Here is a 27,107-nt window from a genome sequence, read left to right on the forward strand (position 1 = left end):
TGAAAGCAGAGTTTGAAGAGAGACTTGTACAAAAACACGCACAACCACCCCGTCAGCTGCACTCCACTGACCTTGAGAGTAGGCTGTTCAAAGAGAGATGGAAATAAAAATAAAAAGTCAGAGATAAAGAAAATCTCTTTTAAAAGAACACAGACCAAAAGCTTTACAAGTTATCCTAGATGGCACATAAAAACCGAGACTCCGTCATGGATTAGTGGCGCTTTCTTATTAGCGTCTTATATTCAGGGTTCCTCTCTACGCAGCCAGCCTTAACCTTTAACAGCTCCTTTACAAAAACATGTAATTCTTTTCGGCTCTCGATTTTAATCTTATCTTCAACATATCTAAATATTTCGGCATAATTTGGTCATACAATACAAACTCAACCCTCTGAGGTGTTTTCTGAGTCCTGTAGGTTTTTTGACATGCCGTGACATTTGTGCTTATTTCTGTTACTTATAACAATTTCATAGCAACCATCTGATTACGCTGTATTCAGCATAAACTCTGCTACAATAATATGTGAGCAGCAAGCATGTACAAGTTTGTAGTTTTGAGAAAATGGTGTGAATAATCATGCATATTGATGTGTTTCACACCTGGGAATACAGTGAACCCTCCCTAATGACCCTGTCAGCTGAATGGGACTAGAAGTAAGAATGTAAGGAGAATAAAAGAAAGGCTTTTTGATTGTTTGTATTTTATTTACAACACAACACAACACAATCCAAATATACATAACGAAGGACAAAAAGGCACATTATTGAGCACACTGATCTAAACAGAGAGACTTGAACAGTCAACACTCATTTGTGCAATTCCTGAAACACTTCCTGTTCAACATACTGTACCTGTCATTTCCAAAGTGTTTGCTTTGCCATTTTCATTTCCATGTTCATGTAGAAGCTTGCTGATGTTGGAACAATGCTCTTATAATAACAGTTTGAAGAGACTTTTGTGAAATATTAATTATAATTTTAATAATTATAATATTCTGAACTAATATTGTCATCAGTGACAAATAAGTTTTGATAAATTAAATCTGCATATACATATGCACCTGTGCCTTTAAATGGCAATCTGTTTAAATGTAAGTTTCATCTTTCGTTTTAAATTCCTAAATTTGATCAATAAGTTACCCTAGGTACTAGGGTTTATCACATTAAATCATTTACACTGAAAAATTAGATTATTAAAAAAAAAATTGTTGGAAAAAACTATACTTTTAAACCCGAAACTAAACGACCAGAAGGTGGCAGCATGCGACAGTCTAAATGACGAGTCATTAATTCAAACGATTCTTTCAAACGACTAATTCATGCAAGAATGAGGCAGTTGTTTATGAATGGGTTGTTGAATCTTTGACTCAACCGATTCGTTCAAAACGCTGAATCATTCAGTAATGAAAACACTTGGAGAAGTGCTGTGAGATGCGCCATCATTCTACTGTGATCTTTGTTTGGAACTATTTTCGCTGCCGAAACAGAACAAAAACAGTCAATATTGCATCTACAATTTAAGTGACTTAATTTGAACTGTTTATTGAACTGAATTAGATTAGAATTATAAATCAGATTTTCAATCGTGATGGTATTCAGGAAATCAGCACTCGTCATGTGAGGTTGCTTAACTGTATCATACATTTACTATCGATCGTAACTTACAATAAATGTCATAAAATCATTATCTCGTTTTAGTGATTCCCTAGTTTTTGTTTTTTTGTTTTTGACAATTTAATCAGGCTACATGTCCAAGTAAAATTCTCTTTTACTTGTCCCATCAAAAAATCCACTTGTCCCGGCCATGCGTTTATGTCGAGCCCTGCGTAAAGTATATTAACACAGGAAGTAAAACTGTACTTGTCAAGCAATTTCATGGGGCATTCAAGGCATTTAAGCTTTTTGCATACATTTTTGCATACAGTATGTTGCTCGCTGTTGATTTCCATAAATAAATGCAACATTTTAGTTTTAAAATAAAAGGAAAAATGTGTTTGCAATAATGCACTTACATTGGAGATGCATTTGGAAAATGTCTGCCAAATCACTACGATAAGCAAACCTTTAAATCAAACAGGGTCATAGAACTAAGACCTAACTATCAATTAATGTCATATAAAACTTGGTAACAAATGTTTTTATTGAGACTCATCTCTGCATACGTTTCAGTTGAATTTGTAATTATGAAATATTCTATAAATATTCCAAAAAACAGAAGGCATTAATTGAGCAAAAATTTTTTTTTAATAAAATAATGAATAAATGCATACATGTATACATAAAATAATTAATTAATAAAACTGCTCTATTTTTTGTTTTGTTTTTTGTACTAATATACCTCTCAATCACACATCTGAGTTTCATTTGATTCTTTTGTGCACTTAGCTCACCAGATGTCAGCCCATGGAGACACTTATACTAATCACAATAAAAAAATTCAGGGATGTTTTCAGTAAAAGCTTTTTATTAAAGCTGCGTTATCCTTAGTTTGATCTAATCTTAAGTGTATCTCAAAGCTTGTGATCTCCTAAAGTGTAAAGCCTGATGTTAATCTCTCCTCTCTGTTCTTTCTAAAGACTCAACAAAGGTCTCTCACCAAGTAAATGTTCCAGGGGGTCTGGTGGTGGATATGGCCCCTAGTGGAGGGTCGGGAGGAGCCTTAGGGGCTTCTGCACTGGCCAACCTGCCTCCTCCCTACCAGCCCGTCAGCATTAGACCCATGGGGTCCTCCTCCAGTCTGGATGAGCCTCAGGACTACCTTTGGCTACTCAACTGTGAGAGCAAGAAACCTGAGCCTAACAGGTAAGACGTGATACACATCACACTGCATCACAGATGTGTGTATAGGCTATTTTAGAATGTGGCTCATCCAATAATTTGTAATGTAGGTCTGTTACTGTTTTGAGTTTGTTTTTAAACCAAGTGTTATGTAATGTGAATGCCGCCCACCTCTACTAAGAGGTCCCTCGGTCCATTCAGGTGCTGTGGGTGAAAATCTGGATATGGGGCTCATTGTGTGTATTTGTGTGTGGTGTAGTCCAGTCGCTCCTCTTTCTCTAGGGGAGGAGGAGCAGGAATACCTGCTTTTGGAGGAGTGTGAGAGCCGGAGCGCTGCTCCTGACAGTCAGTGAGTGAAGAGCATCAGTGTGAAGAATACAGTACTAAACCACACACATTTGGCCAGCAGCTTGCACACTTATTACAATAACTTACTAAAACAAATATTTTACTGAGCAAAATGGGTTGGTATTTGTGTATGCATAGTTTGGGACTTGTGTGAAATGTGATGTGCATGGTTGTGTTTGGCACTAACCTTGCCAGTTCTTGCTGTATCTAGAAGCTTATTATTACACACACTTTGAAATACTTGATAACGATTGGTTAAGCGTTGCCATCTGTGGTCAAATATTGTGTAATGATCGTTAAACTGGATATTTGACCATTGTCACTGGCAACCAGTCTGTGGCACTCGGCTAGTTTGGTCTTCAATGACTTTGTTGTCTATACTATCATAATACAAATCAACTCAAATCAAAATTGTAGGTGTTTTTTGTAAAGGTGCTTTTAGTAGTTGTTTAGCTTGCGTTGGTATTGCTGTTCTTCATGGACTGTACAGATGCCACAGTGGTGTTAGACGCTGCACCGCCATCTATCTCTGTGGATCAGCATGATCATCTCTGAATTTTATGTTAAATACACTGATAGTTGTGAGTTTTAGAGTGTTCTGTTCTATAATTAATTCCATTTACCTGTCCAACAAAAAAAGAATCAACTTGGGCATCACTGCTTAGGGTTTTCTCCATCATAAAGTCTTTCCACTTCCTGTATGCCATACCGATGTTTACACTCATTTTAGTCTTTCCCAGTCTTTCTTTCTTTTGGCTTCAGACATTTTCAACATCTTAGGCTGTACAGGTACTGATTACCCACTGGTTAGGCATGACAATAGGTGTGTACCATTATGTAATTTTCACTCTTCACATTACCAGACTACACTATGCTACTAGCATATCTACAGAAGGCAGCAGCCAATGAGCGCGATTATTCTTTTCAACGTTTAGTGAAACACAGCAGGTCGCACCATTTTTAGAAAGTTTTTATAGGTGACAGTCTTCATCTCATTTGAATATACACCATTCAAGTGACTCTTCACTAAATCACTTTTTATTTTTCAATGTATAAAACTTTTTCAATTAGCACCAAACTATTGAATGCACCTTTGCTGTGTAATAATAAGTTGGGTAATATAGTCACCTTGTCATTATTTCAAAATAAACCACTTTAGGATTCAGTTAGTATGCAGTAATGACCGTCTTGACTGTACATTATACATTTTACATGCCAGTTAATTCAAACTGAGATTTGTATGTAGTAGTTAACCAAGTCTAATTTGTATCGCGATTTTCATAACGAAGAAAGTTATTTTCAGGCAGCATGTTGACATGAATAGCGTGGTATGTGTTTGAGGAGGTGTTTTCATCTTTGTAGTGATGAACAGCAAGTTTGTTGTAATATATTCAGTTTGTGTTTTTTAACTGACAGTCGGTATCTTTGCAGGGCCCATGGAGACTGCTCCAAGTCTACCTCTTCCGAACCCGACTGTAATGACAACCTCCCTTCCCACTACACGCCCACCTCCTCCTTTTCTAAGCACGCCTCGATCAATGGTTTCTTTCCTACCCAGCATGCCGCTGGGCTCTACGATTCTCCTCCTTTGCGCGGGCAGTCGTTGTCGGCCGACTCGCAGGGCCTGTACCACCTGCCCCGAAGTTACTCTCAGGACACTGTGCTGCTGCCGAAGTCGGCATCCTCTCCTCCCGCTCCTGACAGTGAGCCTGGTGAACTTTATGTCTTTAACACGCCTGGCCGTAAACCCTCCTTAGAAGCCCAGTTACGGAACTTGTCGGTCAGCTATGATATTCCACCCACACCCGGAAGCAACTGCACCTACCAGGTTCCCCGTACGGCCGGGGTGGAGGCTGTTTCAGGGGCCTCAGACGTGGTACCGCCCCCTCGCCCGCCCAAGCCTTTACTGACCGCTGGATCAGTCCCACCTGAGCGGTCGCCCACGGACACTTATGTGGTTCCACGGTCAGTGTCTGAGACGGATGGGAATTACTGTGTGCCGTCTAGTGCAGGAGGGAACAAAGCACTAAGAAGCAACACTATTGGTACAATGGATTCTTCACGCCTGCGTAAAGGTGAGAGGATATGAAAATGTTAAAACAAATGTTCAGTAACAATATAAGCTACAAATCTAAAGAAGTCTAATTATGAATGCAGTGAATGTCACGTTGGCTTCTAGATAACGTGCATAGATGTAACAGCAGTATGTTAAATACTGACTCCATGCCGAACATTATAATGGTTGAGTAAATGATTTTTTTTTTACCCGTGGACAGGTGTTGAAAATTAGCATGTGTGCTAAAACACTTAAACAAATGCATATATTTGACAGATATGTGTTAAGCATCCTATAACAAAGCGGATAAATTATTCATGTACGAGTGATGCAATTAATGGGATGGGGATCGCTTGGAATTTGGAAAAGACACAGGGCCAAAACCTTGATGATGTTTATTTTTATTTAAACCATTTTTTATAGATTTGTTTTCTTACAGTTGGCCAGAATGTGGATATCTTTATTTTGGGATCCTAAATATTGATTATTATCTCATTGCCTCACAAATCATTCTCCCAGGATATTTTAATAGACGGCCATCAAGATGTTTGTGCTTCAACAATGAAGTCATGTAGTCATGAGTGGGGCCCTCTAGTGTTGTTTGGTGGTATTGCAACATCTTGTTTACATACACTCCCTTTTTCACAGATAATGTGACAACCAGATAATAATGCACAACCAGATACCATATGTATGTATATGTATGTATGCATGTATGTTTGGGGGACAGTAAGAATTTTTTTAAATAAATAAATATTTTTATACAGCAAGGATGCATTGATTAAGTTGACCAAAAGTGACAGTATAGACTTTCACATTGTCAAAAAATATATATTTAAAATAAATGTTGTTATTTTGAACTATCTATTCTGAACTAAGACTATTATTTGATAATCCTGAAAAGGTGTTTCTACAAAAAAATTAGCTGCAGTTTTCAACATTGATAAGAAAAAGAAATGTTTCTTGTGCACCAAATCAGCATATTAAAAGGATTTTGAAGGATCATGTGACTGATTACTGGAGTAATGATGCTGATAATTCAGGATTGCCATTAGAGAAAGAAACTTAATTTTAAATTGTATTAAACCGAAATCAGTTCTTTAACATTTTAATAATTCACATTATTACCTTACTGTTTTTACTAGATTTTTTTATCAATAAATGCAACCTTGGTGAACATAAGAGAGGCCTATGACTTTTTTTTTTTGACAGCGTTCAGTTATTTTGTATTTATTTCACAGATTACGGATCTCAAGACTGCTATGATATACCCCGTCCCTTCCCCCCAGACAAAAGTTGTTCGTTTGATTTTAATGAAAGCTTCAACAACTATTTTGTAAGTTTTCTTACTTAATACATTTTTAATATTTATCTATTCTAAAATGCTATGTCCCATCTTTCAAGAGTCTCAATTATCCATTAACTGTATAAAATGTATCAATTAACAGTTTCTTCCCTGTTCTTTGATGCATGCAGAAGAATAAAGGCATGGTGCCAGTAGGAGGTGTTTCCACTGAGGAGATGGATGAGAACTATGTGCCCATGAGCGTCCACTCTTCGTCACATCACCGCTCCGGCAGCCTATCAGAACCCATTCAGGAGCCCAACTACGTTCCCATGACTCCAGGAACAGTGGAGTTTTCCTCTCTCGGAAAACAGGTGCCCCCTCCAGCCCACATGGGCTTCCGCTCCAGCCCCAAGACCCCGCCACGCAGACCAATACACATAACTGAATGCCAACCGCCACCTGTAGACCGCAACCTCAAACCTGACCGTAAAGGTGAGCCCTGAGGTTTGTTTCTTTTGTGGTGGGTGATATAAGTGTGTGAATGTGTATGGTGCTTTCATCTCTTCATCACAGCAACTCTCATTAACACATTTCTCACTAACAGGTGCCGGCCCATGCTTATGAAACGTCTCGTCTGCATGAAACGCTTCTGAAACTAACATTGATCGAGTTCTCAGACTGCTCGTCGTCATACGGTCATAACTCACATTGCAGATCTTTCAACTTGCTTAGCGAACTAGTCTGCACTGCTGTTTCAGTGGCCTTTGCCTTTTAATCGTTAGCATGTGACCTCACAAATGAAAGAAGCTATTGTCCACAGACTCTGAGCCTTGGGTATGAGGGAGCCTGTCTGCGCTGTTAGCCTGGAGCGGTCACCTCTGTCCCCATTGTGCCTTAGTGAAAGACCTCTTTGATGGCCAGACCTGCGAGGGGAATTTCAATCTGGTCTGAGAGAAAAAAGGGGACGTGCTGAAAGTTGCACAAGCAGGCCCGAAACATCAGCAGCCAGCTGGGACAGCACTATTGATCCTAACATTAATGGCAGCAGCTCTCTGCGCTCATTCGTGTTACTGTTTCTGAGCGCTGACTAATGCAAGAGGCAGCAACTTGCATGCAGAGATGCACCGCACGACCATAACTATGCTTACACCGAGTATAATTAACAGGTTTGGTTATTTCAGAGACACCTTTGACTAGCAGGTGCATAATATCAAACAGCAATGCAATGTTCCCGAGAAATGTAATTAGATATGCTCATAAACTACCATGAAAACTCATTTACCAAATAAATAGGTTGATGCATATAAAGAAGGTCTTGTGACATTGCCTCAAGTCATGTGACTAAATAATTAGTGCAGATGATTGGCTAATATTACCTCTGAAGATCTGTCACTCAGACATAAGGCATCTGCCATCGATCAGTAGCAAACCTGAAGCGTGCTCTAAACCTTCAAGACATTTAATACATTTAAAGTATGCGATTTTTCAAAATTGTGGTTAAACTCTTGATAATTGAAATCAACCGAAACAAATACCCCCCTTCCCTTCAATGCTCCGCCCAATTGTTCATTGTTCAGCAGCACGCACTCAAAACCAATGGTACACACGTACGGAGCAGAAACAGCGCAGCCTCGGCGTCCGTATTCAGGCCTTCCCGCTTGGGTCTCTCCAACTCTGGAAAGCTGGTCTAATATTAACGTGGCTTCTAAAGCTCTTGTCTGATCATAACCCTTCATTTTCCAGTAATATTCCTCAGAGAGAAAGACATTACAAAAGAGAGACTCAGTTCAAATCTCCCTCTTGCTCACTCTCTCTCCTCCCCCATCATGAGTGTACACGCCCCTTACTGCTGGTTGGCTACAAGCTTGTTGTGGTGCTCAGTCCAGTGCACTTTCAACGGCGTTGTTCAAAAATTGCTTTCTGCACCTTTAATAAAAGACGTACATATACTATATATATATTTATATATATATATAAAAATAATGGGAATTTTTTTTTTTTTGCAAATGATGCAACTTTAAATCCATTCAAAAGAATAAAATGGTCATGAGTAAAGAAATGGCATTTGGGGTCTTTTATTAAAGGTGCAGAAAGCAATTTTTGAAAGCAATATTTGCAGAAAGCAAATATATATATATAAGTTTGCGTAAATTAAATTCCAATTACCGGTATGCATGGAAACAAAGCTACTAAAACATAATCCCAATGGTTTTAAATTGAACGGTTCAACAAACACATACTGTATGATGTTAGGTTGTCCACACACATTTGGCCTAGTAGTGTATGTACTGTAGGTTAATAAATAGGTCTTCTTTAAAATCAGTTTTCTAATTTTCTTTAAACATGGGCCAAGCACAATTTTCTCTGTTCTCTCATCCTTCTCAAATGTCCAGTGTGTTGTAAAATGAGTCCTTTCTGCTGCTCTTCAGGCCACAGCTTACTCTGTTTGTTGTGTATTTGCAAGCTTTTGCTGAACATGGTGTGATTCACATGGCTTTGGTGGCATTTCATAGGCAGTTGTTGGCTACTTTGTGTCTTAGCGTGTTTGTCTTTGCTCAGTATCCTTTTAGTGGCTACTCTATATTAGCTTTCTGGCTAAATTCAAATTTTAGTATCTGTTCTGTCTGGTTTCTATCTCTCCCTTTATCTAACTTTTTACTCGAACGTTTATATCTCCTTCCATCTTGGAAATAAATTCTTCTTCTTCTTTTGTTTTTGGTCTGTTTAATTGTGGCCATCATCACTGTTGACTTGTGGTGTTTTCTTGTGGCATCTACATGCGTACAGCAGAAAAAAAAATTTGGTTTATTTTTTTTCTAATATTGCAAAGACATTACTGAACCCTTCTGTCTGGCTGAGCCACATGCTGGCGTGTTGTCGGTTGGTGTGAATGCTTTACTCGCCCACGTGTGTCTGTTTAACCCTATGCATGTCTCGCCCAAGTCCGTCTTTGTGGGAAAGCCTTGTTCGTCGCATGTCTTAAATGCATGAAGAGTTGTTGCCATGGCAGCAGCCCAACACACATTTGTGCGGAAAAAGAGAGGAGGCACGAGTGATGGAGGTGGCCGTGATTGTGCTAAACTGCATGGGTGTGAAGTTTAGAAGACAACACAAGACCGATTTCTCTGAAGAAGACATGTAATAAAGAAGTTTTCTCTCACCAATTCAGGTCAGAGCCCTAAAATAAACAGAGCAGTCGGTCTTGAGCGAACCGACTCCCAAACCATAGGTGAATTCTCAAGACGGCGCAAGGGTACGTACCTCTTTTAGGTTAAGTGTTTATGACTCGGTTTGTTGTTGTATGATCAGAACGATCAGAAAAATTTGACACAATTAATTGTAAAAATGGCTTCCAATCCCAAAGACTAACTGTGTGAACATAGTCTATCATGCAAACAGGCATAGCTTCACTCAGTGTGTGAAGTAACTACAATTTCATAGTTACTACTTTTGTCTATCCGTTGCATTTGTCTGTTGTGTGCACAGATTCTGGTCGATCTGAAGGCTTTTGGATTTGTTTCTTAAATGGTTGGTCAGCTGGTTATTAAACAAATTAATTTGTGATAGTTGAAGTTTCTAGGTTCTGGTTGAGTGATGCTTGTTGTGTCTGGGAGGGAAGCTAACACTCTTGATATCGCAGGTAAAACGAACTGATTAATGTTTGACACTCAATCATCAGAGTGTCTACAAACACCTTTCACTTTCAAACCGAGTCATAAACACTTAACCAACACATTTGCAGAAGCATTTTTGAGTCATATTGACAAGAGCTGGCAGTGGGCGGATGAATCCTATCATGACTAATAGTCTGAAGAGCAATTCAGGTGTCTGGTTAGAATCTTGGGAGCTTCCTGGTGCTGCTTTATTTAATGGCATCAGGATACACTACTGTTCAAAAGTTTGGGGTTACCGGTAGTAAGATTTTTCGGTAGTAAGAGAAGTCTCTTATGCTCAAGATACAGTAAAAACAATAACATTATGAAAGATTATTATAATTCATAATAACAGTTTTCTATTTAATTGTATTTTAAAATGTAATTTATTCCTGTGATGGTAAAGCTGGATTTTCAGCATCATTGTTCCAGTCTTCAGTGTCACATGATCACATGATTCTAATATGATGATTTGGTGCTGAAGTAACATTTCTTATTATTATCAATGTTGAAAACGGTTATACAGCTGAATATTTGTACTGAGGATTCTTTAATGAATATAAAGTTCAAAAGAACAGCATTTAGAAATCTTTTCTTTCACTTGTGATCAATTTAATGCATTCTTGCGGAAATAAAATCAATAATATCTTGACAAAACTGCCCACCCCAAACTTTTGAACGGTAGTGGATCTGCCATCAGGGTGTCCACATATACTTTTTTATTAATTCTGTGTTATTAATATGTGTAAAATTGTTGAAATAGTAGCGATAAGCATTGGAGGTGAAAGTCTCAAATGCATTGAAGGAAACACTAGTGATGTTATCTATTTGGACAGTTTTGACAGTTTCAGAGCCTCCCCGTTCCCAAGTTATGGAGGCTCTGAAGTAAATATGCTGTGCCACATGTTAAATAAAATGCCATCAGAGCAGTGCAAAGAAAATAAAAAATACTCTGTGCACCTTTAGATTGAAACATAATATTTGTTTTGCATGAATGCATTTCTTGTCATCACAATTCCATACATTAGTAGAATATTGTTCAGTGGTACAATAATACAACAGTTGTCCCATATAGATGAATCACAATCTAGTGTTTTAGAGTAAGCACTTTTTTGTATTCCTCAAGCCACATTATGTGCCCAAAAAGTTCACTTAGGGCCTTGAGATGCATACCAGTCTGTGCTCTCTTCCCTCACACACTGGCACCAGCTGGTGTGCGTTTCAGCCAACTACAGCTACTCCTCAGTTGCCAGATTGGGCGCTTCTCAGCTCAGCAAAGTGTCGGGCCAGCTGTGATGATAACTGAATCAGATGCTTCTTATAGAAAATGCAGAAAAAAGGATGTGTATGATTATCACTCGTTTTACCCTTCATTTAGCTGTGGCCTTGCTTTTCCCTCGGGTGTGATTTCAGTTCTAATGACTAATGATCTGTATTTTATTTAAGTGTGTTCTTAAGGAAAAAATGGAGTGAAACAAACTTATCCCACTGAGGAAAGGGTACTTATTTATCTCTCACTCCCATGATGTACTAAATAACAGATATCGCCTTCCACTGGCTAAACGCCTACCAATAGATGCATTTGTAATTCACACATTTATTTAAATTTTTATATAATTTGTATATATTACAATTAAGAACATTTATTTTGTAAATTAATATTTATTATTTTATTTATTTATTATTCTTTCAAACAACCTGAACCCTCATAAATTACATGCAAGTTTGTTTGTAAATATTTATAACTAATGTTAAAGTAACTTGTCCCATTGAATTAATTGCAACAATTTGTTTGATTGTTTCTTTGAAGAATGTACACACAGATTTGTTCTGCTTGTTTAACTCTTTCCCCGCCAGCGTTTTTTTTTTTTTTTTTTAAGTTGCCTGCCGCCACCAGAATTTGATAACTGTTAAAAAAAATTCATGGACCCTAGAATATTTTGTTGAATGAATATCTGAACATTCAATCTATCAAACGATACAAAGAAATAAAAAAAAAATATTCTAGCTGTCAAATACTACATGTGCAATGCTTCTTCTGTTTCTGTTTCTGCTTCTTTTTCGTCTGTGTTTTGATCCGGAGATTCTGTTCTTTTTCAGAAGATGCAATATAGTGTCCCCTTATGGATAACAGTGAAAACATGGATTGCCGTAAAATGTCATCAATGGAAGCACCGTCTCATAAATGACGGAAAATTCTGTCAATGACGGGGAAAGAGTTTTTGTCTTTTATTTTTATATTTATTAGTTTCTATTATTATGTTTACAATATTAGGCTGAACCTTTGGTTGGTATTATGTCATCTGAACATTTTTCAGAATTAAACTGGTGTTTTTCTTGCAGGTAAGCCGGCCCCTTTGGAGATCAAGCCTTTACCTGAGTGGGAAGAGTATACGGCTCCGGTCCGTTCCCCCGTGACCAGATCCTTCACGAGGGAGTAAGTGTTGAGCATGTTTCCTCTGAAACAGATCAGCAATTAAGCATGGTTCTGCATGGCCTCCACGCAACAGACACCACTGGCTAAATAACTAATCATTCATGCATTCCTGTAGTCTTGTCCTAACATGCCATTATAGTAAAATAGTAGTGATGATAGTAAAACGTCATTATAAGTTATTTGACTGTCATCGCTACCTAGCACCACATAATAGTTAAAGTGGTAATAATGACAGTCCAATGATGCCATGAATTGTGTTCTTGAATTATTTATTGAGTTAATACATTGATGTAGGTGCCACGTGGTTCATGTGTCTGGAAGGCTGTTGAAAGTGTGTGTGTGGATTTTTTTGATTGCCAGTGTGTTTTGGGTTCTAGCTAAAGAGGTCTAGCTCAGAACATGCATTAATCCAGACAGCCAGTGTGTGTATGTGTGTGTGTGAGCGTGTGAGCGAGCGCAGTGTAAATGTTGTCTTGCTGCTCAGCCCCTCTAGGTGTACCACGGCCCCCAGACCGTCCTCGGGGCATAGCACTGCCTCCAGCAGCGACTCCGACGACTGTGATGAGAATTATGTAACCATGCAACACGCTAATATGTCTTCAGATGAAACAGTATGTAAAAAAAAAAAAAAAAAAACACCACAACAACTTTTTCACAAAAATATACATTTAATGCTGTCAGAATTGGAATATATTCAGTGTGTATATAAAAACTAAAACTTTAGAAGTAAAGTTTGGGGTCGGTATGTTTTTGAAAGAAGTCTCTTTTCACAAAGATGCTCACCAAGGCTGCATTTATTTGATCAAAGATACAGTAAAAACAACAAAATTGTAAAATATTATTAATATTAATACGGTTTTCTGTTTTAATGTATTTGAAAAAATTAAAAGAGCCGTTTCATGATGCATGATACTAGTATCGGTATCGTGTCCGATACTGCGCTAGTATACTCATACTTGTACTAGGGCTACACGATTAATCGGAATGAAACCGCACGCGATTTGGCAAAGGCTGCGATTATTTTCTGCGCTGCTTGTCAGTGCAGCACGGCTGATCGGTAGTAAATGCTGTAAATCCCACCACAGACGTAGACAACGCATGTCATTCCAGGAAATCCCTATGGGCATCATAGTATCATTGTAGCTGAATACGCAGAAGATTGAAAGATTGAACAGAAGATTTATTTATTAAATGTTGTCTTTTGTTGGACAAGAGGTTCATAAATGCTTATAGTTTGAAATGTTTGGAAAGATGTTTGAGACATGTTACTTTTTCAAATGTACGTTGTAAGCGACTCAAACTCGCAGTGCTTTCAGATGGAGCAGCTTTTACTACGGATCACAGAGCTGTACGTCACTGACAAGCTGCACTTTAAAAATATTCGCAGCCTTTGCGATTTCATAATTGTGCAGCCCTAACTTTTACTAATTTAAATTCCTGATACCAACAATTGATACCACACAGTGTGTACAGTACAGTGTTTGGGACAAAGAAACACTGGCAACAGAGTAAACAGAGAGCAGAATGGATATATCTATTAATTTAAAGATAAAATATGATAGAGCAATAATATGAACAGTGAAAGTAACTGTGGTTCCTACAATTTTTTTTCATATTTTTGATTCAACATTTGATTCATATTCTTTTGGTTTCTTTGCCCAATATTTGTACAAATTAAAAATCCAATGAAAATACAGGTATCTGTATCCGCAAGTACTAAAAATAAAAGTATCGTATCGGACTCGGTCTGGAAAAAGTGGTATCGGTGCATCCCGTATTTTTCAACTGGTCAAAAGTTTTTTTTTGACTTTTTGATTTTTTGGTCAAAATGTAAAGAGCTTGGTTGTCTCTTTTGATCCGTTTAATGTATAAAAAAAAAGGTTTTACTGACCCCAAACTTTTAAACAGGTGTGCAAATACAATTTATTTGAAAATATGATAGCAACATTAAAGGATTCTTAGAATTCTTGGTTCAAAATTCATCAGATTTGATTTTGAAATAAACATTGTCATTGATTCTATTTTATATATATATACACACACACACACACACACAATCAATCTATTCAGTGTTGTTGTTTTTCATTATTAGGGACAAAGGCTAGATTGAGAATTAAAGTTCCCAGAAATCTTAAAGGGGTCATGAATTGAAGAATCAAATGTTCCCTGATTTTTTGACAGAAAAGAGGTAAATGTACTATAAAAAATATCCTGTAAGTTTCAGAACTCAAAACTTTGTTAGTCCAAAAACGGCTTTTATTGGAAAAAAAAGCCTGCCAAACCGACCTGCTTCAAATTTTAGGCTTGTTCGATTTGAACCGGCGCTGCACAGACTGATCGGGGAATGACATCAAAGTAAAACGAGAGCAGATATAAAGTAGACGGCTCCTTATGCTTTTAAATTGCTCTCGCGGTACTTTGATGTCATAAACCAATCGTTCTGTGCAGTGCTGGTTCAAGTCAAACAAGCCTATTGTCTCAGTATGACGTCATAGTGCGATCGATTTAATTAGTTACTTCTGATGTAATTGCATTAAATACTATATAGACTATAACAAATATATTAAACAATATTGGATTTAACATTTAAAATGAAAAGTCTAATGATAAAATCTAACATTGTCCTTTTAAATACTTTGGTCAGTTCAAGAATAATTTATTAAAATATTATATAATTTATTTTAAATAATTAAATGAGCAGTTTCATTTCAATCATCATTGCTCAACTGGTCAAGGGTGTTATGGGATTTAGAAAGTAATTAGTAATAAGTAATGCAATACTTTTTAGAGAGTAATTAATACAGTAATTTATTAACCTGTTTTCAAAAAAATTTCAAATAACTTACCCAACACTGTTTTTTTTTTACCGTGTCACTATTGCTTGCCTATTACAGATCATTTGATATGTACTCGCTTTACTTTCACTTCATTGAAAATGATGAACAATAAATATATGAACGATTTTATGTATTCATAATTAGTTTACAATAAAAAACTCGTCATTAAAAATGTGGACACGTCAGAACAGTCGCATACCTTGATCAAACAGGATCAGGTTATTTTATGTTTAAGATAAAACAAACATAAAATCTCACAGCATTAGCTGTAACATGGAGGCTGCAAGCCTATGAACAGTGTAGGAAAACTAATACTGGCTTTTGGGTCATAGATAAGTAAATAAAAAATAAATAAATAAACGATTATGCGAAAATCTTTTTTTTTTTTTTTTTGTCTAGCCCTATTGTAATACACATAAATGTTTCACAGTTGGCAAATATTTCAAATGAAAATGAGAAACACTTTTCTGTAGCATCTTTGTTTAAACGCTATGGAATAAATATAAATAAAAATGTCCATGCTGTTGCAGACTGGAGTGTCCCTGATATTTGAGGTGTAGGCTCGTTGTCTTCTGATTCGGGATCAGACTCTGGCTCAAACTTGTTTGGCTAAATTTCACTGGTTGCTCATTTTTCTTCATCGGAGGTTTTCAAAACAATTCCACGTGTAATGGTGGGGACGTTGAAAATTATTTTAATATGCAAAATTGTTACCCAATCATAGCAGTGGGCTTTTGTTTCTTGAATGTGGCACGCCTATCAAAACAGAGTGTAAAAGAGAGGGGGGGAAAACAGGATAGAAAATAGCCTATTAATTCTAAATTATGTTGTTTATGTAAAAAGTCTTGCTAACATGATAAAAGTGGACCTCCAAGAACATAACATAAAAATAAAAAGTTCATGACCCCTTTAATTGGTGGGTGATATTTTGTGATCTGTGAACTGGATAGAAGGACCCCTCGCTGCTTTTTCTACCTTTTTATTTTATTTTCCCTCCAGGTTTTCTGCTATTTTTGTTGTCTTTCTTCAATTTCTTTTTTGTTTCCTTGGTTTCACCCGAAGGGGCATTTTTGCTCTTCCACTTTCGTGTTTATTAATGTGATTCCTATATCTATTAATGGACCATTTTCTTGATATTGAGCTTTTTGTGCATGGCTTGTTTTGTTTGCTAACATGTTAGCATGTTAGCTGTAAAATAACAAGCAAACAGCTTACAGCTGTGATGTTGATAACACTGCACAGTGTGGCTTTTGATGCACTGGATTCAGCTGCCAAATACCTAGGAAAATATATTCTCTGCCTCTTTTTCTGTTTCTCATTTTCTACATTCTGTTCCTTGCATTCTTTTGTGCATTCTTTTGTCTGGCTCATCTGGCTCATGTTTTGCATTTTTTAATTTCTAGTTCCTCTGCTTGCCTTTGCTGTTTGTTTCCTGTTTACTCTTTGATTTTTTTTTCTGCTCCTCCTCCTCTCCTCCTTGTTCCTCCGTTCTGTAGAGAGGAGTCCTTCTACTGTACAGTTCCCATCACTCCTATAAAGAGAGAAGTGTCAGGTCTAGACAAGCTGGATGAGGTGAGCAGGGTTGCAAAGGTAGACTGAACTTAGTGTATGACCTGACAAATTCTGCAAGAAACACCCTTTGACAGTTTTGGGTATACATTCCACATATACGTTCATTTCAACATGAGTGAAACCTAATTTGAGTGTTGATGAATTTTAGATACAGTACATGTCCAGTCCAGTTTTTTTTAGCTCAAGGATGATCATTTTTCTAATCAATATTTTGTTGTTTTTTATCAATTATATACAGTATGCATTAAATTAGCAATGCAGTGTTGTTCCCCCTGACAGTCACTTGATGATTTGGTTTGTATTGAGTTAGTAAATAATGCAGAGTGAAATAACGTTTCATATATTTTGAAGAAAATGCGTGGAAAAACCACATCATGCAATGTACACAATGCAATACATACTATTATTTATGACTCACACCATGGAAATTTAAGGAAATAATTTTGGAAACGACACTTTTAGAGGGCGGATTGTCATCTGCAGTGGTGGTTTTTCAGCAGAATTAGAATGAATTAGATGCCTCATTAAATTAAATTAGAATTAGATGGATCATTAAATTAAGCTCTCAGATAAATTTGAAACAGTTTAAAAAATACCTATTTTTCTCTGCCTATTTTGATATAAAGGTAAGCAACTCAGTACCGATTTAATCATCATAATGAGTGTTGGGTGAACGACCATGTAGATGGGTAGATTAGAAATGTAAACAAAATCTGACTGTTCACTTACATCACCTAGTAGCATTTTCGTAGATTAATTTACCAATAACATAAATCTTTTAATAACTAATTCTGATGACCTTTTTGACCATTGACTTTTGTAATTATTTATTTTTATTTTTCTGATATCTCAGAACATGAAGTTAGGAGCACCAATGAATGCTGATGGAGGTGGGAGTCCCATGGTGAAGCCCAAAGGAGACAAGCAGGTGGAGTACCTGGACCTCGACTTGGACCCTGGGAAATCAACTCCTCCTCGGAAGGTAAGCTATGACAAATAATTTCTCACGACTAGACAAACTTTAAAATAAGTTATTATGGATGGATGTGTTTGTGTGAGGTTTTAATCACCAGGAGTCAGACTTCCTCATGTTTTTACTGTCTATAGCTGACAAGCGTAACAATGGGGGGGCACAATATATGTCGACACCAGTGCTATTATCCCCAGGCTCTATGATTATACACCTACTATAGCTTTTTATATAGCAGGAATACAATCTGCTCTTTTCTATGCTTGACGGAATATGGTCATTCTCTGGCCTTTTTATTAACAAAGTCTATTATACACCAGTTTTAGGATTATTGTTTTTCCCATCGTTCTCTGCAGACAAGAGACTGTAATGAGTGGCAGTTGTTACATTACTTATGGCGCTAGTTTATTGTCCCCATCCCCTAATTTCTAGCTTTTGAAATAATGTAATTATCCCTACTCCTTTATTAAAAAAAGTTAAATATTAATATTTACAAATTAAACTACAACAATGTCATGTAGCTTTCAAGTATTGCACATTTAAGTAAACTAGTGATGCACCAATATTAAAATTCTGTCTGTCTAAGCCTTTACTTATTTATGCTATGACTGATAACCGATAAATGGTCAGATATTAAAATTATACAACATGTTATCTAAATACAGTGCAAATTTATAAAAAAAAAAAAAAATTTTAAATGAAATGTCTAACAACAGAATGTTAATAACTGAAATAAATTAAATGCTAAAAGTGCCATTGTACAGTATGAAATATTAATATTTTTAGGTTTTTATTAATATTAAATTTTAACTGTTCTAATTGTTAGAATTTTTAAAGATTAACTTTGTGAGTGTTACATGACAGAAAAAGTCATCTAAATGTAAAAAGAGGGTAAATTAGCAGTTATGTAAAGTTAAATATCCAATATCATCCGATATCGCATCGATATATTGTGCAAAATTCTTTAAATTTCCAATGAATTATTCATTAATAAAGTATGTTTTTAATGAAAAAGTCAGTTCTATAATTTACTGATACTGGAGAAAAGAATCGTAGCATATTTTTTTTAAATTTTAGTATCAACTCGCAATCCAAGTACTGGTATTTTTATACTGGTAAGACCGGTTTTGACTGTCTGTCATATCTTCACCTTCCAGAAGAAGAGTAACGGGACTGGTATTTCAGCATCAGATGAGCGGGTGGACTATGTGGTGGTGGATCAGCAGCGAACGCAAGCACTGAAGAGCACACGAGAGGCCTGGAGTGACGGACGGCAGTCGACAGAGACAGACACCCCCAGCAAAGGGCCCAAATGACACCCACCTCTTTCCTCTTTTCTGCTTGGTCAGGACTCGTTGGAGGCCGAGGAATGGAGGATGTTTGATTTTAGATACAGGTGTGTGACAGCGACTAGGTCACAGCTCCCAGATCAGCTAGTTTACACTGCCTCCTGCTAGATGACAGCACCCACGCAGGGGAGAGCTGATCCGAGGGATCCTCATGTATAAGCTGACAGACTCGAAGTAAGATGGACAGAACAGGGGCTGAAGGACTCGCAATGCCTTATTGGCTGAAAGCCCAGTAAATATTGCGCTAACAGAGCAGCGTTATTCGTACTAAAGATACACACTGCCCCTCACCCATCCACTCAGACAGTTTCTGATTCATGGATATCGTTTTCCCCCCAGCGAGGTGTTAAAGCACATTATTCCATGGGCTCGGGGTGCATCAGGTCTGTTAAATTTGTCAGTTGGTTTGGTTCTGTTTTCACAATGTTCCATGTTCACAAATCTGCCAAGGTGGGTTTTTAGGATGTGTTTTAGGAGGCCAAACGTTTTTTGTTTTTTTTTGGGTGTATATAGTTCCATGATAATCTGAAACTTTTAGACATCAAGGTTTCACTTTTTTTCCATTTGTTTTATTCTTTTGGGCCTCAAGTGTAATTCGGTAGTGCAATCAAAAGGTTTTGAGTTGCTTGGACCGTGAATCTACTTTGGTGAAAGAGTTAGTTTGTTTGAAAATTATTTTCATTTGCATGTAAGACAGCAGGCAGACTGTATAAAGTGTTATGTACATGAATAAAAGTGTCCTTTATTTGTATCTAATATCTAGTATGTTAAGGCTAAGGTGTGGATTCTGCAGGATAGAAGTCTACACGGTCTGAGATGGTATCAGAAACTATGAAATGTTATTGGTGGAATCAGGAACTGTGATAGTTTTTAACAGAGAAGAGAATTCTCTAAGTTTTTGTGTGTTTTATGTTTTTGGTTTTATTTTCTCTCCTTTCTTTTCAAGCAAGGTATCAATTTACAGAAAGCTGCGAGGTCAGGTACTCACTGAAAGGTTTAACAGAGTTCATTTATTTTATTTTATTTTGCAGCCATAGATGACGTCTTTAGTGTTGCAGTTCGTATGTTCTCATAGAAACCTTTTTGAAATTGCTTACGACGCAAGATATTATTACAAAGGCTTTGTGCTGTATGAGATGCCTTCATAGAGGGGAGGAAAAGCCGGTCAAGTAGTTTCAGGAATTTTATTTTGTTTCTGCATTCTCTGTGTGACTGCTCTATCAATGCATTTTATTGCCACTTCGATAATTTATTTCAGATGGAGTTCCACAACTCTTGGAAACTAATTGCCTTACCATTGCAACTTTTTTTTGAATGTTGTAAATATGATCCGTTCAGTGATTTTTATTTTATTTTTATTTTTTTTCAGTTTAAGTCAGAATACATCTATACAGAATACATCAGCATAGAACTTTACTGTGTGTGTAAAATAAAATAGCTCTACTAACTACCATTTTTAAGCCAAGAAGACACTTGAAGTGTTGCAACACCGTTGGTGGCTTCTGCTGTATATATCAATAGGCTTTCCAAGCATGTCTTTTGATTCAAAGCTGTGCCTATATTGTTTCCCTTCTACTCAAATCCCCCAGACCCTGATGCTTTATATCTTTTTTTTAATGAATCTGAAAGAAATGTACATTTTAAAATAAACTCAATAAAAATGATACTTCAGGAGATTACTGCTGACATTGCAACTAATGGAATCTGTGATGATTTGTTTTCAGAACTGTAATTTCAATGGCATTGAACATTATGGGTTAATATTACACCCTAAATGAACGGTGTCCTGATGGATATCGGTCCCTGTAAGTGACCCTCAACTGCAACCACTGCTCTTTTATCAATGCACTTGGAATTAGACACAGGAACATGTTACATTTACACAGAAATTCAACTTGTCACAGGTCATAGAAGTAGGCATTTATATTTTAAACACTTAACATGCACTTTATAATGAAACAAGTATCCATGTATCTTGACAAAATTCCTTTCATCAGCAATAAAGAAACAAAAAGAAATTAAACAATTCGCAAAAACATATTCTGTCATATTGATACACTTTTTTAAAAAACACAATGCTAATGGTGTATTAGCTGACAGACTTTAAATCTGTTGGGTTTCAAACCTTTTTTTGTCCTGGTGTTTTTGGTGTTAGTGATTTCCATTATAAGGTGAGATTTAAATTACAAAATGTTGGCTGGTTTGTGTCTGACAATTCAATTTTAATACATTGAAAAATAACATTAAACAATAAATTGAAAGAATTATCACCAACTGGGAAGCGACAAAATAAAATGAAAAACGAAAATGCTAGAATCGGTTTAAATTTATCATTTGAATATTCAGCATTCTTTGCTTCTATTTTGTAAATCTGTAATGATTTTTTTTTAACATGAAAAAAAAAAAAACATTTATGTACGTGTGGTTCACAAGTTTTCAAGTTTTATCAGGGTGTATTTTATCATGTACTACCTTTTGTTATCACCAGTCTCTCTTTTTTCAGATAAAGAATAGGCAACTATGTACACACAGAATTAATGTGTGATTCTGAACCACATTTTGACATTCTGAAAATGTATAAAAATAAGTACATTCTGAATAGTTATGAACTTGAACATCACGCTCCCTTTGCATAGCAACACATCGATCATGTGGGAACGCTGCCCTGTGCTCTTGTACACAGCAGTTCATGTCATGGAACATATAAAAATAGATACATTTATTACATAAATGTTCGAAGAAGCCAGTTCTTGCATCTTTCAATTTGTTTAAATCTCACACACACACATTCAGAAGAAGAACTGTTACATATCGAATGAAATGAAAATGGACTGATTAAAAAAGAAAATAAAAGACACTATAATCCTGAACATTTAAATTGCCTGGGTAACTGCTGAGATTGCTGTTTTGGGCTATTGATCCCCAACATATGCCATTCATGCTGGGGGTAAATTTACCATTTCATTTTTCTATATTTTTCTATTGATTTATATAAGTTGTTAAGGTTTTTTTCTTCTTTCAATTCGGAAAAAAAATCACATTGGTTGATTAATATGTAATGGAGCAGTACTTGTTAAATTTGCAGATAATTTGAGTTTGACAAAAGCTGAAGCACAGATTCACTCTGTTTGTCTAAGCTGGTTTTCTGTGGCCAATTCTGGTTCACAGATCTACTGATTGGAGCACGCTAAAATAAAATTAGTACTACGAAGCTCAAACTTAATCTTAAGAGAAAGGCAACAAGCAACCTCCTTTTGTTTGACCAGGTTGTATGAGGATTCTTGGAGTTAAGATATCTTCATTGAAGCTGTGAAACCTTCCAAAGAAAAAGCCATATATTGGATGGTGGCATTTGGCTTTAGATCTCAAAATATTTCCGTCTCCATAACATCAGCTGCTTCTTGACAAGAAAGCACCATGGTGAGAGTAAGTTTTGGCATGTCTTTAATTACATGCCATGAACAGGGGCGGTTTAAACCTCAGAGCTGTCCACATTGTGTCTTGTGGGCTTCTTGTTGTATGCCGTGCAGGACGAAGTGGAATAAGGTTGGTACTTTTTCTCTTTCCGCTTGCGTCGCATCAAGAGAACCACCAGAACTACAACCAGGCATACCAGCAGGATGAGCCCAGCCACCCCAAGCAATGTGGACATGCCAGCGGGAAGAGAAAAATCTGAACCAGGCCCTTTACCCATGCTCCCTTCCACCAGGGGGTGCTCTAGGTCGGTCTCACGACCCCATGGCTGGCTCACCCGGAGTCGGTTTGAGCGGTCGATGGTGATATGCTGAATGTTGGTGCCTCGGTTATTCTCAGCACCGATATCAAAAGCCTCTGGGTCGGGTACTGCACGACGATTACGGGATTGGGTGCCAGGGTCAGCTACGGCGGAGGATATAGCGTGGTGGTACTCAAGGCTTCTTTTACCAATGCCTCGGTTGGCGTTCTCCCTAGAACGGAGGGTGTAGATGGTGTGGATGAACCATTCCCGGCCAGCAGCGACCTGAGGAATTAAACATTCTTTCTTAATATTCTAGATGAAAATTGGGCACCTTTGGGTTTCTCACTATTGTTATAAAACATGGCGAGTCTCTGACCTGGAAGAGGGGAGATGATGACAGGGTGAAACCATCTGATCCAGTTTGTCTGACCAAAGGCAGTGCTTCAGGAGTATCCAAAGCCAATCTGGCATCAAACTGGACATTTCCAAAAGTGGTGGCCTGAGTTTCTGGCTGAGCTTTGTCCTTAAGTTCAAAAACCAACATGTTAATTGGTGATAAACAAAATTTATTTGACATGCAGTTACATACAATTACTTTAAAAACACCCAAGCATGTTTTTAAATTCTGGATTTTTTGTTTTTAAAAAAAAATTCAAAACCAAATTTTGATACATCTATCACATAATAATGAAATATATATATATATATATCTTTTATTGTTATTCCTTTGAAAAAACAAACATCAAAACTGCTTCATGGCTTATTGATATTTGAAAAACTTTTGTCCGACATATCAAAATCCTATGGTGCAACCTACATACAAAAATGTGCAGAAAAACACCCCCCAAAAGAGGCAATTATATAATAGAGGAACTACAGTCCTTCAAGAACGTGCAAAGCTCAATAAGTTTCTAAATAATATAATATAATATAATTGTCAAGGCCAAATTAGTTATATTATTGTGGCGAGCAGGACGAGCCCTCGACCTCGACCTCGTCTTGCTCGCCACAATAATATAATATAATTTATTTGGCCTTGACAAGGCAAGTTTAGTTCAGATTGTAAATGTCATGTGGTGCAACTACCTAAAGTATATGCATGTTAAAAAAGGGTAAAACCAGGAGGGTTTGAAGGAAAAAAACTTTTTTGAAACCACATACAATTTTTGCAGACATTAAATTTATAAAATGGTATAAGCATGTTCATTGACACTTTGATCTTCCTCTATTCAAATCAAGATCCACATAGAGATATAGGATTCACATTCACAATAAATGTTTGTATGAAAGGTAAAAAAAAATCAGATACCAGGATCTTGAGTCTGTAAAGCAGGGATGGAGCATCAGCCAGGCATCCATACTCTTTATTTGTAGGGTTGTACTTTGGCACATAGCCATCCGCACCAGTACAAAGGAACACTTTCTCTATGCTGCAGGAGAAAGAATCACCCAGGTTCTGCACTGGGTCCACCATCACACGTCCAAAGATATTAGAACCTAGAGGAGAACAAATTTGATTCGATGAGTTTTACAGTCAATACAGGGACTGAATGAATAATGAATTCAGTCCTTTTCACCTAAACTAAATTGAAATAATAATAATTATTGTTCTTGGATGTCTATTACCTTCCATGAAGGCAGTGTCTGTGCCCTCTCCAAAGCCCATGGAGCCATCAGACAGCCACAGCTCCTTCTTCGACAGCAGGAACATCTGTGTGTTCAGACTAAACTCTGCGGCTACAGGGTCACTCACCTGAGAAACAGCACAAACCCAGCAGGTTTTTATGCATCAATATATATTTGTTGTGATTGACAGAATTAGACGAACATGCTGTTACCTTAGTAGGTCTTAAATGAATAAGAAACATGTCAACTACATTACTCATAATGTAAAGGAAAAGGAAGAAGCTGAAACCAACCTGCTGGAAGCGGATGTCCATGTCGAAGGTGAGGGGCTCCCTCGGGTGGCACACAGGGGGTATGCTGAACTCCCCATTAGGTGAAGCGCTACACGGAATCATCTTCACAGTATAGGTGCCGGAATAGTCTCTCACCTACATGCACATACAGTCAGTTTAACTTTTTAATATTCATAAAATGTATAACAAACATCCATGAATTCTATGACTGACAATATGTAAATTAAGTAAAAGGTAAAAAAAGGAAAAAAACTTACAGCAAAGTCAGAAACGAAGCTCCATTGTTGCATGGGCTGGTTGTAAGTGGGCTCAGTTCTGACCAGGGAGAGAGTGAATGTGAGTCCAGGGTGGTCCGCTGACATTACCATAGAGGACAAAGTAGTTCCTGAAAACCAATGCACATCCCATACATGTCAGGTTCCAAATAAACATAAACATATTCGCAGTCACTTGCATTCAATCACACATTTAATAATTCATACAATAAATAATAAAATATCTACAGAAAGCATATCTCTTGCCAGTGTGCAACTCATCGACCAATCAGAGGCCACGCCCGAATAAAGTTACTACCGCGTGAGTCGGCGTGACCAATATGAAGCAGAGAAGATAAGAGAAATGTAAATAGATGAATTGGTGCTGACAGACGAAGAATTCAAGACGAAGAATTCACCATCTTTAGTTGGGAAGAATAGAGGACACCAGGAAATCCGTGAGAAATGCATCGCAACGAGGTAATTTTAAGTAGTTTCAATGCGACACACGACATATGTCGTAAAGTAAGTTAACGTTAGGCTAACTTACATTTGACTAGCGCGCCAAAACAAACCCGGTCCAATTTATTAAAACAGTTTAATTACTTTTAATCTTTACAGTACATTTACAAGCGGAGTGATAAGCTCAGATAAACAACAGACTAACATCAAATAACGACATAGTGTGTGTCCATAGGCTACGTTAGGTTAAATGCCAAAATATGCTACAAACAGGCTACTGGTAAACAATACAACATCAATTTATTTGGTATCAACCTTAAAGTGGGAAGTAGAAATGGAAAACATTTTTTTTTGAGGGATTAGGCTAATGTCACCAGTAGAGGGCAGTAAAGGTTTGCCAGCAGGGTGTTGACAGAGGAAGTTTACTGTCGTTTTACTGTTTGTTTACTGTCACAGTCTACTCTAGGCGACTGTAACAGTTAGCTTTTAGATTAATCTCTTTGGGGCAGAGTTTGACAACACAGTGGAAGAGAGTTAAAGGATTGCCTGTCAACCGCTGCTATGTGTGGGTCTGTATCCATCTGCACATTACCTGGGTGAGACATGACAAACTGTCCCCTAAATCGAGCCTCAGTCTTGAAGTTGACAACAAGACGTCCTTCATCATTTATTCTCATGCTGGTGGGATACATGGCACCTATAAAAAATAATCACACAAATAACAACATCAGACAACTGTCATTAGCATTAATTCTGTCTCTAAATTAATTTGTATTCATGTCTATTTGAATTCACCATGTATTCAACTGATGTATGGCGTCCAATATGGTATTATGGCATATCTATACTACCTTGTAGCTCAGCCTCTGGTGGGCTTCCAATACCATCTTGCCATAAGATGGCAGTGTCATACACGAAGGTGAGCCGCAGCTCAGAACGTAGGTCAAAATGTTGCCAGCCGCCAACCGCGACGGGAGAGTGGAAGACATAGGACACAAACAGAGGCACCCGCAGGGTTACATAGGACTGAACCAGATTCAGCACCTACAGACACAGGAACAGAAATAAAACAAAACACATTTCATCAATTAAATAGATGTAAAATGTTCAAGAATGTTCAGTCTTAATGATAAGCAAATGCTGTTTCTAAGCTGCAAATATGTTTTCATAGAGATTTTCAGTCTCTATTTGAAGATGTTGCTGATAATTTGCACATATCTCTTTATTTCTGTCCACACACACACACACACACGCACACGCACACACACGCACGCACACACACACACCCCCCCCCCACACACACACCTTTCCTTTCTATTTAAAATAAATCGTGTTCTTTCTAGTCATTAAATAATCCTGAAAAAAGTTGAGTAGAGTTTCTACAGAAATATTAAACAGCCCAACAGAAATGCTTCTTAAGCGCCAAATCAGCATTATTTCTGATGGATCATGTGACACTGAAGACTG

General features: G+C 37.2%; 2 protein-coding genes and 1 long non-coding RNA gene across 10 annotated transcripts in view; 2 read left to right on the forward strand and 1 right to left on the reverse strand.

The window, feature by feature from the left end:
• gab1 (GRB2-associated binding protein 1) overlaps positions 1 to 20,981 on the forward strand; it is a 71,138-nt gene extending 50,157 nt beyond the window's left edge. For 2 of the 8 annotated variants that reach the window (XM_079615056.1, XM_079615062.1), the window contains exons 4-13: positions 2,576 to 2,801; positions 3,037 to 3,126; positions 4,557 to 5,200; positions 6,423 to 6,517; positions 6,658 to 6,961; positions 9,639 to 9,722; positions 12,466 to 12,559; positions 16,893 to 16,968; positions 17,822 to 17,950; positions 19,096 to 20,981. In XM_079615056.1, the coding sequence (XP_079471182.1) occupies positions 2,576 to 2,801; positions 3,037 to 3,126; positions 4,557 to 5,200; positions 6,423 to 6,517; positions 6,658 to 6,961; positions 9,639 to 9,722; positions 12,466 to 12,559; positions 16,893 to 16,968; positions 17,822 to 17,950; positions 19,096 to 19,254 (1,901 nt within the window). In that variant the 3' untranslated portion in view covers positions 19,255 to 20,981. Of the gene's footprint in view, positions 1 to 2,575; positions 2,802 to 3,036; positions 3,127 to 4,556; positions 5,201 to 6,422; positions 6,518 to 6,657; positions 6,962 to 9,638; positions 9,723 to 12,465; positions 12,560 to 13,043; positions 13,171 to 16,892; positions 16,969 to 17,821; positions 17,951 to 19,095 lie in introns of all 8 variants that reach the window. The other 6 variants (XM_079615061.1, XM_079615060.1, XM_079615058.1 and 3 more) reach the window with 4 other exon arrangements.
• Positions 20,631 to 27,107, reverse strand: part of frem3 (Fras1 related extracellular matrix 3) — a 29,001-nt gene continuing 22,524 nt past the window's right edge. The window contains exons 17-24 of the mRNA XM_079615055.1: positions 26,492 to 26,684; positions 26,233 to 26,337; positions 25,182 to 25,309; positions 24,925 to 25,059; positions 24,632 to 24,758; positions 24,315 to 24,502; positions 23,382 to 23,528; positions 20,631 to 23,287 (exon numbers count right to left, since the gene is read on the reverse strand). Of these exons, the coding sequence (XP_079471181.1) occupies positions 22,760 to 23,287; positions 23,382 to 23,528; positions 24,315 to 24,502; positions 24,632 to 24,758; positions 24,925 to 25,059; positions 25,182 to 25,309; positions 26,233 to 26,337; positions 26,492 to 26,684 (1,551 nt within the window). The 3' untranslated portion in view covers positions 20,631 to 22,759. The remainder of the gene's footprint in view (positions 23,288 to 23,381; positions 23,529 to 24,314; positions 24,503 to 24,631; positions 24,759 to 24,924; positions 25,060 to 25,181; positions 25,310 to 26,232; positions 26,338 to 26,491; positions 26,685 to 27,107) is intronic.
• Positions 25,511 to 27,107, forward strand: part of LOC306999942 — a 37,153-nt gene continuing 35,556 nt past the window's right edge. The window contains exon 1 of the long non-coding RNA XR_013797938.1: positions 25,511 to 25,658. This is a non-coding gene — a long non-coding RNA (uncharacterized lncRNA). The remainder of the gene's footprint in view (positions 25,659 to 27,107) is intronic.

This window comes from Phoxinus phoxinus, assembly GCF_949152265.1.
Source record: "Phoxinus phoxinus genome assembly, chromosome: 6".
NCBI lineage: Eukaryota > Metazoa > Chordata > Actinopteri > Cypriniformes > Leuciscidae > Phoxinus > Phoxinus phoxinus.